The 14,563-nt window shown below is 37.2% G+C and overlaps 1 protein-coding gene across 5 annotated transcripts in view; it reads left to right on the top strand.

Annotated features, from left to right (window-relative positions):
* The first annotated feature begins 9,219 nt into the window (after window positions 1–9,219).
* Window positions 9,220–14,563, top strand: part of POT1 (protection of telomeres 1) — a 73,423-nt gene continuing 68,079 nt past the window's right edge. Inside the window, exons 1-4 of one of the 5 annotated variants that reach the window (XM_074315648.1) lie at window positions 9,220–9,336; window positions 10,067–10,251; window positions 13,070–13,142; window positions 13,908–13,999. In XM_074315648.1, coding sequence (XP_074171749.1) covers window positions 10,129–10,251; window positions 13,070–13,142; window positions 13,908–13,999 — 288 coding nt within the window. In that variant the 5' untranslated portion in view covers window positions 9,220–9,336; window positions 10,067–10,128. Of the gene's footprint in view, window positions 9,538–10,066; window positions 10,252–13,069; window positions 13,143–13,907; window positions 14,000–14,563 lie in introns of all 5 variants that reach the window. The other 4 variants (XM_074315647.1, XM_074315650.1, XM_074315651.1 and 1 more) reach the window with 4 other exon arrangements.

The following is a 14,563-nucleotide window of genomic DNA, read 5'->3' on the forward strand; positions in this document are numbered from 1 at the left end:
TGTGTGCTTACTTTGGGTCTCTGAGTTTGTAGGGCGTGCCATGCTGGCCTCCCCTGAGCTTATCAGGTTTAACATGAGGCCCCATTTTCATGTACATAAGGCACTTTAGTCAGAAAAGGAGAATACAAAGGTATTTCACAGCTCTCTTCAATATCTTAAGCTCTACAAAATTCTTAAAGAGTATGGGACCTTGGTTCTGTTACTTTGGAGACGGAAGTCCTTTCAAAATGCTTAAACATCTACTATTTTAAAAAGTTTTTTTTCTACTTAAATATTTTTGCTTTTGAAGTGGAACGGAATTTGCCATCCCAAAATACATCTCTGGTACAAGGATTATCTTGAACTGATTATTTTTAAGAAACAGCAGACACAAGAGAAGCTCTCTAAACCCAATTAGAACTTACCCTTTTACAAGAGAAATTTTAATTTGTAACAAAAATCTCCATTTGTAAGGGTATCTCCCTCTCTGTACCTGGAATAGGAAGATGACCAGATCTTTAGAAAGTCTTATCAGTGCAGAAGGCAGTAACTTAAATCTGCATCCGACTAGATGATCTTTTACTGTGCTTTTCCTGGCAACCTCCTATAACTGGCTTTCCCTCCCCCACCAATACATCTTTTGTCTTTAGTTGATACCTTTGTCTTTAAGGTAGGAGCTGTCATGCAGGGCAGCCTGTGGGGTCTCACCTCCCGCTCCCCACATAAGAACGCAGGACATGGTGAGGCCAAAAAGGAACACCCACGGAGCCATAGGTAGGGGAGTCATACCACTATAGTCTCACTGGAGGCTGGATTCACATGACATGCAACCTGCTGTCTGCTTTTCTGCCAACTGACCGACTCCACTTACTAGCTGCAATCCGCGCTTGCTACCTCAGCCACCATCTTCATGCTAGCCCCCATTTACTACTAGTGTAGCCACAGCAATTATATTAGTTGCCAATGGCTCAATGGTTACAGCTGACAGCCAACTAGCCACAGCTGATGGCCATCCAATCACAGTTGGCCATTTACTACCTTAGCCAGCACCTTTCCACGTGAGGCCGATCCTGGAAACTGCTCTCCTGGCTCTGTCCCCACACTCCACCCCTACAGGGTCTTGCCTCACAATTTACGCGACAAGCGTCTTCCGCAAGGGGTCCTGTGCAAGGAGCCTAGAAGTGAATACAATATCCTGGACACAACCAGGCTCTCTGGACACAACCAGGGTTTCTCAGGGCACCACCAGTACTTCTGGGCACAGCCAGACTTCCTGGATTCAGCTAGGGCTCTCACAGTACCACCAGTCTTTCTCACATATTCTCCACGGCGGCTGGTCGAGACACAAAAGCAAACATCCGCCAGTTCCACTGCATGGTGGTATGCTCCCAGACAAACAGTCAAGCAGTCCATTAAATTATGGATGGAGCCCATTCCCCATAGTCCACAGTCATTCACCAGGGCTGTGCGTTAGCCTCACAATGTATGCCCTCTCCACAGGGCGAGGGCTCCAAGTCCTCCCCAACCTGGGGGTGAGGGCCTCAGCAAGCACTTCCCAGCCCACAGGGCCACAATGTCCTTTGCTTTCTCCGGCCTTTGCTGGTTGGGGAACTGTCCACATCTTTCCACCCCTTCACGGGGTTCCAGCTCTCCGGCAGCTGCTCCTCCTGGTCTTCCTCAGACTGAGTGTTCATATGTATAAACTGCTCCACCACCCTTCGGAGTGCTTTGGCTGGCAGGAGCTTGAGCCTTTTTGGAGAGTTACTCAGTTTTCCTGGTCTCTCTCATGTATACAGGAGGTGTACATGTTACTAAGCTTCTGTTTGTTTTTCTCCTGTTTAATATGTCTTTTATTACTGTAACCTCACATGAACTTCATTTCTTTAGCATGCATTTTGCTTTAATCCAAACTTCTTTTGTTGTATTATTAGTTTCCTCTGAGTTCCTGTATCTCTGTCTTGAAATCTTCATGCATGGGGTTTTTTTTTTTAACCAAGCAATTTGATTCCATAGAAAAAGACATCAGTTTTTATCTACTCCATGTTAAAATAATTTGTTGGTCATCTTGTTTTTAGCTTTTTGTATTCTTTTATGACTTTTTGTCTTTTATGTTTCGTTTACATTGCTGCAGACCTATCAATGTGAGAAATGCTTCCTGGCCCTAGTTATTTACAGATTTCATGTGGGACAAGACCAGAAGTGTACTTTAGGCTAACCTGAAGAGTGTGGCAAACTGCTTTGTTGCAAAAATGGACTATATGTAGGCTTTTTCCTTCAACTCCAACTCACTTGCCACCATTCCTTGAAGACAAAGAAGGATCAGGAAGGCTTCTTCAGCTGCACATTCTGTCCTAATGTTCCACACTGAGTTAATTTTCCATTGGATGGTGCTCACTGCTTTTCAAACCTGCTCTGACAGATTTGCTCATGAAGTGGTTGGTGGTATCTCTGCTTGCTCTCTCAAAGTGGTCCAATTTGCAATGCATTTAGTATCTTTTATTAATATGTTTGAAAGTTTGGGATTACTGGTGCTAATATGTAAGATCAAATTTCTATTTCTACTGATCATTTTGTTGGAAGTGGCAGGGATTTTGTTCTTCCTCCAGCTTAAGAATGAATGTCTCCATTGTGTATTTTTTGAGTAGAGCTTTTACTGTCTTTCCATTTTATCTATAAACTCATTAATTCATAGTTTCTATCACTCTAGAGCGACTGTGGGTAATTTATATTTCCCTAGAAAAGTGCCCATTTTATTTAGCCTTTAAATCTTATTGGTGAAAGTTTTTGCACCCATTAACATCTCCACATCTATACCTCATTTAACATTCTACATCTATAACAGGTCTCTTTATTATTTCTGATATTTTTGTAACATCTTGACTCATTCTGAAGATGTTGAAGTCTTCTGTTTATTCTCTAAAATCTTGAGGTTAATTTCTTGTCATATTGGGTTTGGTGACTTATGTCAATAAAATATATTTTCCTCAAAACTTCGGTGATATTTTTTCTAGCTCCTCATATTTCTGTTGGATGGTTTGTGTTTGCCTGGCTGTGGATGTATTTTCTAACACCAGGGCTGGCCCCAGAGGATTGTGGAAGCAAAATGATGGTAGACAATGCCAGAAATGTCTATCTGATTATGTCTGGCTTCAGCGATGCATGCATTCACCCTTTCCACTTTGCTCTGAGAACAAATGCAGCTGATGGCCAGGAAAGGAGACGACTCTGTCCAGTTATTCCACATGCACTCACCCAAATCCCTTCCCTGGGGGCCTTCCCAACTGTTTAAATGTGTTACTCTGAGCTTGAGACATCCTTTGCTACCCTTCCCATCTGCCACTCAATCCTCTTCTGTATAACTTTTGGGTCGTGGTTTGCATGAGCCTCTTCTGTTTTCTGTATTTAACTAATTCCTCAAATGATATGGCTAATTGATATGATATTCTGCTTTTTCATCACCATTTTAGACTTATTATATTGTAAAATATATATGACCATTTGAAAGTGATTTGGGTTGGAGAGGGTTCTTATGTTTTGTCAGCCATTTTCATATAATGGCCTTGTTTAGCACTTCCTGTGATTACTGATTTGAAATGTGGTTTTTCATTCTGTGACCAGGGTTAAACATTTCTAAGAAGGTAATATAGTATCTATGTGGATTTAGTCTCCTCTACAAATTTGGGGATTTGTTTGTTTTAGTGGGAATTTTGTGAGGGAATATGTCACTTGCAAAATGTTCTTCTATATGTGTTTAAGGGAAGAGAGAGCTTATAATGGTAGAAGAATGGCCAGATTATACTTTATGTACTAAAATGCAATAACTGGTGGTGGAAAGAACTGAAGAATATAATTAGAAATTTTATTATCTAATGACCTAATTGAAAGGGGCTTTTTAAAACTTGTGATTTGGGTTGTTTTGAGGGTTTTAGATATTTAGTTGTGCCCATGTTTTTCATTTCTGTGGTAGTCATCACCATAGAATGCAAACATTAGGGTTCAGGCATAGCTGAGATGAATCTCTGCAAAAATGTGGATATTTGCATGCTCACATAAATGGCTGTTGATCTCATGTTTCCTTTCGTTAAAAAAAGGATACATCAAAGATAACTTGAAAAGTCTTATATTAAAACTTGAAGCTCTCTGAATGTAAGCAAACTTGGCAATTATAATTAGAATATGCTTAAAACCATCAATCTACAAATATTACTCTTACTGTAGTGTGTATTTTATTATTTGATTCCAGGAAAAGTTGGGAAATTCTGAAGTTTACATAGGCCTATGGAAATTACCCTATTTAAACTTCTGGGAAGAGTCTTACAATTTTCATATTTCATTTTTCCATTAATATTTTATGACTTTTTTATAGGCCTTTGGGATGTACAGCAATGCTAGTAACATATTGTCACCTACTTGCTTTAAAAGATTCCAAGGTGATAAAGGAGTAATGAGTAAATTGTTAGGAAAGCACTCTCAGATAAGGTGACTTTCACCAGAGACTTGAAGAGAGTGAGTTTCATGAATATTTGGAAAAGAGAATTTCAGGTAGTATGCTTGGGATGTTCCAAAAACAGGAAGAAGGTCAGTGCTGTTTCACAGAGGGACTGAGGGGACCTGTTTGGGGAAAAAAAAAAAAAAAAAGTGGAGGTGGTGAGAGGCTAGATTGTTTTTTTGTTTTTTTTAAAGAATCACTTTGAGTTTTATGTGCAGAATCAGAGGTAAGAGGATAAGAATGGAAGTTAGGAAACCATTTTAGGAGGCTGTTGCTTTGAAACAATGAGAGTTCCCTTTTGGGCTTGTTATAGTTTGAAAATTAGCAGTATCTTCTAGATATACAAGTGGAGATGTCTAGTATGCAGTTGGAAAAAAAACAAGTCTTCAGTTCATGGGATTTATAATTTTTGGACATAAATATCTAGAGCTGAATATATAAATTGAGAGGTCATGAGCATATAACTGCAGTGAGAGTAGCAAGGGAGTGGTTGGTAAATAGGATGACAAGCTATTGTGGGAAGGGGGATGAACAAGAAGTTAAAAGCAGAATTCTTAGAGGATATTTTCTTTTTTTCTCCCATCTAGTATCAGATTTTGTTAAATGATACTTTGTTAAATACAGGTTTCAGAGTTCATTGATTCAAAGTGTTAACGCTACCATCAAGATAGCAGGGTTTTTGTTTTTGTTTTTTTAACTTGACATTCTGCTCAGTCACCACATACGGACTTCATCTTAAATCTGGTTCTTTTTGCTTATGGAATGGCTGCCAGGAGTATTTGGTCTACATGTTTTTGTTGTTGTTTTTCTTTTTTTTTTTTTTCACTTGATGCTAGGAAGAGGAAAGGCTGATTTGTCATGTTATCTGCACATAGAAAAAACATCTGTTCCAAAAGTCCCAGCAAGTGTCTCTTCGCCTCTCCTTGGATTGCATTGGGTCACATGATCATTCCTAAATCTGTAACTGCGGCAAAGATAGAGCTTTCCTGATGGCTGAACAGTTTGATATAAAGGATATCCTGAGAAATGGCAAGAAAAAGAGGAATTTCTAATTCAAAGAAAAATTAGGAACGAGATTGATTAAGGTTAATATTATTAGTATTTCTCAGTCTAATATGAGTAAAATTAGCAGATTACTTGGGTTACATAAAAAAAAAACCTCTTGATGGTCATCTGACAAAATAAATAATAGGACAAAAAGAATAAATTTTCTTTTCACCATATCCTTTCATTCTAATAGACTTACAAAACTCTGTTAAATAAATATGCTTCTTGAATTTGGACCTGTTTACACCATCTTAATATGAAAATAAGTAGGAATGGCAAAGTGGTTTTCTCCATCTGTTCTGTTCCGTTCATTGTGCTGTACACTCTGACACTGCACTCTGGGTTGAATATACCCTCATTAAAAGGAAGTTTTTCAAACGTGATTATATGGTAATCAATTCTCTTCTGCTTTAATCGTAGGAAAGATATCTTGGACTAATTTTTTATTATTGAGAATTAGATAAAAGTGATGAGAATTAGATAAAAGACCAACACAAATGATATTTTATTCTCTAATTAATACAGTAGTTATAACCCTATCATTCTAACAACACAAAATCTTTGATGGGCAGTTTGTGGGGAGAAAAGACAAACTGTCATTTAAACATAGAAAATTTAACTGTTATTGTACACAAGTGAAATATGGATAAAAACCCTCAATTTTCATCAAGAGGATTCGATGTTTTCCATTTCTTGATAAAAAAAGTATGAACATAATGAATAAATGCAGATTCTATTTAAACTAATAGAAGGAAGATCCAACGAAGTTACAAAATGTCTTTCTGTGTTAAAAATGCATTTTAACCTTAAATGACCCAATTAGTCAAAATAATGATGAATTTAAAAAACATGAAATACCTGATCAATTTTCCATTCTTCAAAACTACTTTTTATGAAAGTGTTAAAGTGTACCTATTTTTATCTCTCATAAAAAGAGGGTAAAGAAAGAGAAAAATATCAGACTAACATATTGCTTCTTGCCACTGTGCCTTCCATCTTTTAGAGTTGGACCATTGTCTTTTCAAGACAAACAAACCATCAATACAATTTTTTAGTCTAAGATTAGATAGAAATAAGGTTTTCTATGTGAGTATTATTGCAGGGTTTTTCAGGACATATCTTCACAGTATAAAATGTAGGGCACGTACGAAAGAGAGACTCTAAACTCAAGACATAAACCCCTACTTCTAAAGTGTTAAGAAGTTGAAATATCCTCGATTTATCTTTCATGCTTGTTAATTTCCAGCAGATCTTTTCCTCTTATTTTTCTTCATCTCCCTTCTGTGTGTGCTGCCTCAATTATACTTGTATCAATCTGAACATAAACTGAGTTCCTTACTTCCTTACTGTAACTCAATAATTTTACTTTGTCAAAGATTTTTTTTAATGGTTGAATGGGGACAGCACAAGCATTAAAGGGTGACATCTCTTTTGAGAATCATGCCTACCTTTTGTTTTTTTTTTATGGTTCTTCTTCAATTTTTCTCTCTCCCCCACCTCTACAGAGAAACCTGAAGAACCAACCATTTTCTTAGACAACCTGGTTCTTACCACATATAGGCACCTGGAGGTCTTGGTTGTTTCCTATAAGCTGGTCAGAGAAACTTTTTCTAAATTAACACTCTGTTAGTGTTTAGGAATGCAGTTGTTTTCATCTCAACATGTATCTTTGGTGTAACTTAATCAAAGGTCATCTCTATTGAGACAGCCTATCTCAACCCTGTGCCTTTTATACATTATGAGCCATCCAGGTGTCACACGGCATAGTCCAAAACAGTGGAACCATCCATCCATTCCTCTTCATGATGAAATTTTGGCTCTTCGTGCTCTCCCTGCTGTTCTTCACACATTTGGATTGACTGTAATGCTAACTTGGCTTTTAGACCTTGATTTTTTTGTTTTCGGCCATTGACTTTTCCTTTAGCGTATGGCTTGTCCCCTAGCATTCCTCTCAGACAGGGCTTTTCACTGCATTTAATTTGAAGGAAATTGGAAATTAGGTACTTTCAGTGTTCATTTTTTATTAGTGAGAATCTTATTTTCACTTTTCTGAAAATTAAACATTTTTATATTGTAGATTTTGTATCAAAAGTTTCTCCTTTGCACCTTTAAAAATTACAACTTGCAATAGTTATTACATTAATTGTTAGTCTTGGAGTAGCTTTTATGCTTCAAGAGACATAGAAAAATAGTAATGAATTGTTTTGGCATATATGACTTCAGTGCCTTATGTAGTTGATTCCATCTTTTTTCCCCCTCTCATATCTTAAATTGCACTGTACATTCATGTTCAATGTTCTTGATTTGTAGAACGAACTAATTGCTATAGTGAGGGAAAACAGTAGAGGCTCTATGCAAATAATAGTAAACAATTCTCCCTGCCCTTAATAAGCTTAGGCTGTGGAAGAATGTGTTTGAATCTGATGGCAAAGAATAAGAAGGAACAGTTGAAAATATATTGACATATATATTGATAAATATATGTAATTGATGATGGAGATGAAATGAAAGTAGCCAGATCTCAGGTGGAGGACTTCACTTACTAGGAAGGAGGAACAGTTATCTCTGAGCTGAGTGAGGCCGGGGTAGGAAAGAGAACATGTACCGGTAAGCCTTAGCATACTTTTTCTCAAAAAAGTCTTGCATACTTCTAGTTTATGCATTTATATGAATACAGGGGTGGGAGGGAATATGGGCTAACACCAAATGCTTCCTGCTGAAAAAACTTATGTTAAAAATAGCTTTTTCCTCCTGCAAATACGTATCTACAGCTGATATTTGAGTTCAAATTTAGCCTTGGAAATATTTTGAATTATTATTGTTTTGCACTGAGGTGGTGTCACTTAAATGAAATGATCATAGGCATGAATCAGATATTAGCAGAGGATTCACATTTAACAATATCTTGTCAAAACTTATGAGACCTTAACCAAGACTGGAACGGGGAGGGCCTGTAGGTGGACCTCTTATGTCCCATGTCAGTTGTGAAAGCCCTACAGGAAGAACTGTATGGTTATAACAAAGATATGTGGTTGTAGCCCCCTCGCCCCCTTACCTTTTCCCTGCATAAAAGGGCTTCCTATTGTTTGCCTCTCTTTTTCCAAGTGGCTTGTCATGGCTGCACGTTCTCGATTACAAACCTTCCTACCGGCCCCCCACCCCGACTAAATCCCTTTTGCTGAAGAGCCTGACCCACTTTTTGCGGTGGACAGTCTTACTAATTACACCACAAAATCATAGCCCTACAGACAGGCAGAGTAGAATGTACTTTTGGGTGATCGCTTAGGGGAGAGGGGGAGGGGGAGGGGGAGGGGACGGGGAGAGGGGTAGGGGGGCGACGGAGAACTGGAGGTTAAAAGAAGTGCCGGTCCACAGGAGCTTCCAATCTACTTAACGAATCTCAAATTCGGCCCTGGTGTTGGAATAGTTTTTAATTGGTTACAGGATTTGGAAATCAGGCCCCGCCTCCGCTACGGGTTCCTCCAGCCCCGACAGCGGGAAATTGACGGGAGGGGCGGAGCTAAGGGGAGCGGCGAGAATTCCGGGCGGAGATCGTACCTTTGTCTCACCATCCCCCGGGCACCGCACCCTCTACGTATTTTGTATTCCAGGGCGTCTTCGAGGTAGGGAACCAACACGCAGTGCGTTCTCAGCGGGCGCGGGAGCGAGCGGCCCTTTAGCTCTAGCTGTCGTGTACGCATGCGTGGGAACTGAGCCGCCGGCGTGCGTGTGACGTCACCGGCGCGCCCGTCTAAACTTCTGCTTTAGAGCGCGGCGGGTCAATGCCTTGGTCGATTTGCCCTTGGTTGCGTGAATACCAGGTGGGTTGGGACCTGACCTGGTATTCGGAAGAGGCTGACTTACTCTAGAACAGTATGTGATGTAGTTCTTGCGGAGAAACTCTTCATACGTGTCTTTATCGTGAGCCTGCTGTGTTTCGCATGTTCCCTGGCGTTTTGGGAGCAGCTTACTTGAGTTCATCCATGTTCCCGCCCTCACGGAGCTCTACTGGCTTGCGGAAGGTTGGTGCATACACATTAACAAACATTAACTATTGGCAACTAGTGCATCCCCCAGTCAAGAGTTTTGAGAAATATGATTGAACTTGCAATGCGCAAGTTAACGTCAGTTAAATAGTCGTTTCTTTCGATTGCTGGAGGGAGGAGGCCACAGATATGTTTTGGAGTAATTTGCTTTTGGTGTCCAGTTTGCGTACACAGCAACTTGACATTAAAACTGTCAAAGGGGTTAAAAAACGAAACCAAAACTTTTCAACGCCCCCCCCCCGCCCCCTTCCTCAGTAGCTTGTATATTTTCAAGCACAGTGTAGGGCAATTGTTAGCGCGGTTTTAACAGCTCTTAAAACTGGCCTTTCGAGGTACTTATTTAAATGCAAAACTAAGTAGAAAGGGGTTAATTAAGTTTCAGTGCTTTAGGAGGATGCGTATGTTGATCCTTGTAATAAAATTTATAATCATCCACTGTCCTTCCCTAACCCCCAAACAATGACTAACTTATAGGAAAAGAATAGCACTGGTCTTTGTGTTTCAGCAGCCAGATACCAACTTCCCAGGTTGAATTGGCTTTGGACAGCATTGTGAAGCAAATCTGCTATGCCACTTGAATTAATAAAAGAAGTCAATGGGGTGCCTCAAGTTGAGCCGCTAACTAAATTGCAGAAAATACATTTCAGATCCCTGCAGCCAGGCTGTGATTATAGCGGGAAATATATCCAGGTAAGAGTTTTCATAACACAGAATAGTTATCTTTTGCTTTTAGCAGATTGTCGGGTGCCTGTATGTGGCTTTTCTTTGAATTTCTCCTGCTTGTGGGTAACTGAGCTTCTTGCATCTGTAAGTCATTGTTTGTTTGTTTGTTTGTTTTAATCAGGGAAATTATAGGCTAATGTTTCTTGGAATCTTTTTTTTCCTCTCACATTATTACTCCTTTTTCCTAACATGTTAATCACATGTATATTTGTATGTTAGGCTGTTAGCTATTGTCCTATAAGTCTCTGAGGTACTGTTCCTTTTTCTTCAGTATTGTTCTTTTTTTGGTGGAGAGGGATTTTCAGATTGAGTAATTTCTGTTGATCTGTCTTCAAGTTCACTGAACCTTTTTCCTGCCATATCCAATATTCTCTTAGACATATTTAGTGAATTTTTCATTTTTGTTATTCTACATTTAAGTTAGGGACTAAGGAGAGAATGACGGGAGGGAAGTGAGGAGCTTATTAGTAAAATGAGTCTGATAATAAAAGAAAGAGAAATAATGCTACATGTCAGTTTTACCCTTCTAATCAAGATACTCCATGTAGACATTTGTTTATCTTTTATTCTGTTTATTTTTCCATTTTCCTGGTGTTTTATTTCAGAGGAAATAAAGTTTTCTATATTAGTTTTTTTCTGTTTTCTTCTTCCAGCTGCAGTGGGTTTTCACCAAAGCTTTAAGATTCATAGGTTTGTTGCCCTTCTCCTAGCATTTTAAGGACTTGGTTCTGGAAGAAAGATCCAGGCAGGGTTTCTTGCCTTTCCTGCAGTAACTGCTACCACCCTTACCCTGCTGCTAGCCTGGATCTTGTCAGGTTTGTGGAGAAGAGCTCGTAAGTGGGTATGAATTCCCCTTGTGTTTGCAGCTCCCAGAGGCTCCCTATCTTTTCACTAGCCCATACTAGGCCTTTAGCAACTCACTAAAAATGTTAGATGAATTTTTCTTAACAGATGTCAGGCAGCATTTGCCATTTACCTCAGGTAAGCAAGTGCTTACTGCCTATCTCTCGTTGGAGGGCTTTTCTTTACTTAGATTTCTGGTTGGTTGTGGTCCTGTGACTTCAGCTCACTTGCCTCCCATCTCTCGTTGGAGGTACTTCTCTTTTTCTAGATTTCTCATTAGTTGGTTACCGACTTTAACTGTGGTGGGTGAAGAAAATTTTTGAATTTGCACATTATCCAACATTTTTTTTGTTCTTTCCAGCTTCCTACTTCCTAAGTGGAACTATTTACCTTTACTTTTTTTTTTTTTTTTTTTTTTTACTGAATTTATTGGGGAGACATTGGTTAATACAATTCTATAGGTTTCAAGGGTACATTTCTGTAATAAATCATCTGTATATTGCATTGTGTGCTCACCACCCAGAGTCAGTTCTCCTTCCATCACTATATATTTGACCCTGTTTTCCCTCTTCTACCACCCTCCCCATTACCCTCTGGTACCACTAAACTGTTGTCTGTGTCCATGAGTTTTTGTTTGTTTGTTTGTCTTGTTCCTTTTTGCTTTCAGTTTCATATACCACATATGAATGAATGTAAACTGGTACAGCCACCATGGAAAACAATATGGAGGTTCCTCAAAAAATTAAGACTAGGATTGCCATATGACCCAAAAATCTCTTTTCTGGGTATCTACCCCAAAAATCTGAAAACATTTAGCCATGAAGATACGTCACTGATGTTCATTACAGCATTATTCACAGTGGCTAAGACATGGAAACAACCAAAATATCCTTTGATAGATGACTAGATAAAGAAGATATGATACATATACACAGTGGACTCTTACTCAGCCATAAGAAAAGATGAAATACTGCCATTTGTGACAACATGGATGGATCTTGAGATTATTATGCTAAGCTAAATAAGTCAGAAAAAGTCAAGAACCATATGACTTCACTCATATGTGGGATACCTTTACTTTTGAATGAATCGTTATAGATTGCTGATAGTCATATTTTTAATTTTTCTGATTCCTGTCATTTAAGTAAAATTGATGTGTGAACAAAACATTTTTTGTTGTTGTTTTATCAAAGTCTGGAATATTAGTGTGGGAGATATGTATTATAGAATCTGTTTAAACTTTATTAAATAAATTGTATTTCTGTGTGGATGTTTTCAAAGAGCCCTATAATGTATTAGGTTGGTGCAAAAGTAATTGCAGTTTTTGCAATTATTTTTAACCTTTTAAACCACAATTACTGTTGCACCAACCTAATATTTGTTCATAGAATCATTAAATTTAGAGCCAGAGGAAATTATAGAAACTACCCAGATTAAATACTTTATTTTATGTGAGATTCTGATTAAATAACTTTTTAGGCTGACAGAGTTGGTTAGTTACACAGGCAGAACAAAGACTAAATTGTATTTGTCCATTGATTTGTCCACATTTTCCTTAATTATGAGATTATCATTTTCTACTTAGAAATTTAGTAAGTTTTAATTTCTTCGTAGGAACAAACTTAATGTTTTTCGTAGTAGAGAACAGTATTACATGTAAAAATTAGCTGACGTTAAGCTAGTTTATCTTTATATGTAAAATGAGTAGTTGATATTAGTTAACTAATACGATTTTTTAAGAAATTAAATTATGACTCTAAAGTATTTTTAGGTCCTCTGATTTTTCTCTAGAAAAATCACTTTCATCTTACAAGTAATGACTGATTTCTTGAAAGATAGTAAGTTCATGGCCTTTAAAAAAATTACTCCAATTTTTACTTATATCTTGGTGTTCTAATAGGCTCTTTTGGCTTTTTGTGTAACTTTTTTTCTCTCATTTCAGGGAAAACTTTCACATATCTCTTCTTTAACTTATGGTGGAAACAGAATAGCTACTTTAAATGTTGAACTACAAGGTATATAATAGAATAAGACCATTTGTTTGACTTTTTCCCTGTAATCTACAAATAGGTAACTTTGTATATATGTACACACATAGATAAATACACACAAGCACTATTTTTCTTATGATATAATTTAGTCTTAGCATTTGGCCCTGCTGCAGTGGTTATAAGAGGTGACTTCTGGAGACTAGATTATGGATATTTTTTTTTTCCCAAAGCCTAGAAGATCCAAATGAAGTTACTTGTAGAATATTCATTTCTTATTCCCAAGTAATTTTCATTTTTAAAATCACAGATAGCTTGGTCTACACGAACTGCTTTTTTACTCTTTGATATATACCCATATATATGGGGGGGAGAAGACCATACTTGTCTAGATTAAAACTTAATACACCGATAACTATAGATTACTAGAAGTTAAGTAAAAATGAAATATTTTGGGGTGATATATGATGTACTATAAAAATTGAATAATTAGTACCTTATTCAATTCTTTTGATTATAATTGGGAAAATAAATAGAAAGTGCATTATGTGATGTTAATGTGATATTTACAGAAATTTGCAACATGGGTTCTAGTTGAAACTTGTTATAATTTTGGTTTTAATGCCTAATAGCATTGTATACATTGTTTTTGCAATTAAGTATTACAGTAAACTAAAAGTGACTCTTAAATATTTTAATTATTCATAACTATCTTACAAAGTAACTATTATTTTTATGTGTATAAAATTGCTGTATCTAATTGTTTTTCTGTGTGTGTGTTTTTCTCTATAGAACAAGAAAATTCAAATTCTGAGATCAGCACCATCAATGTATCATTTTTTGGAAAATTAGCAAAGGACTGTGCAAAAGTTTTCTATAAAGGGGTAAAATATTTTCATATTACTGTATTATTTTAGAACTGGATTTAGAATTATTGATGATACATGCATCCTACAGACCTTTTTTAGAGATAACATAATATATTTGCAGGTATATAAAAAATAATACTTAAAAAAGCAACATCTTTAAAATTGTAATGATTCTATGAAGTTAGTAAAAGTTACATTAATATAAAATGGGACAATTTTTCTTACCACTTCATTTTAATTTTTAGTATTCAATAGAATGTCTTAACGATATGTATGTTTCCCCTCATATAAAAATAGTTCTTACTAAGAAATAACATGAGCGATAACTCTGTATGTTTGTAATATTTTCTTCTAGTTGTTTTAGAAATACATGCCTGCCAAATCCTCCACAAAAGGCTACCAAATCGAACCCAACAGCATATTAAAAGTAGACACCATGACCAAGGGGGATTTATCCCAGGAGTGCAGTTTGACTCAAGATAAAATCAATCATTGTAATATATCACATTCATAGAGCAAAGGAAAAAAGTGATCGTTTTAATTGATGCAGAAAAGACATTTGATAAAATCCTACACCCA

This window comes from Rhinolophus sinicus, linkage group LG11 (assembly GCF_036562045.2).
Source record: "Rhinolophus sinicus isolate RSC01 linkage group LG11, ASM3656204v1, whole genome shotgun sequence".
In the NCBI taxonomy this organism is placed as follows: domain Eukaryota; kingdom Metazoa; phylum Chordata; class Mammalia; order Chiroptera; family Rhinolophidae; genus Rhinolophus; species Rhinolophus sinicus.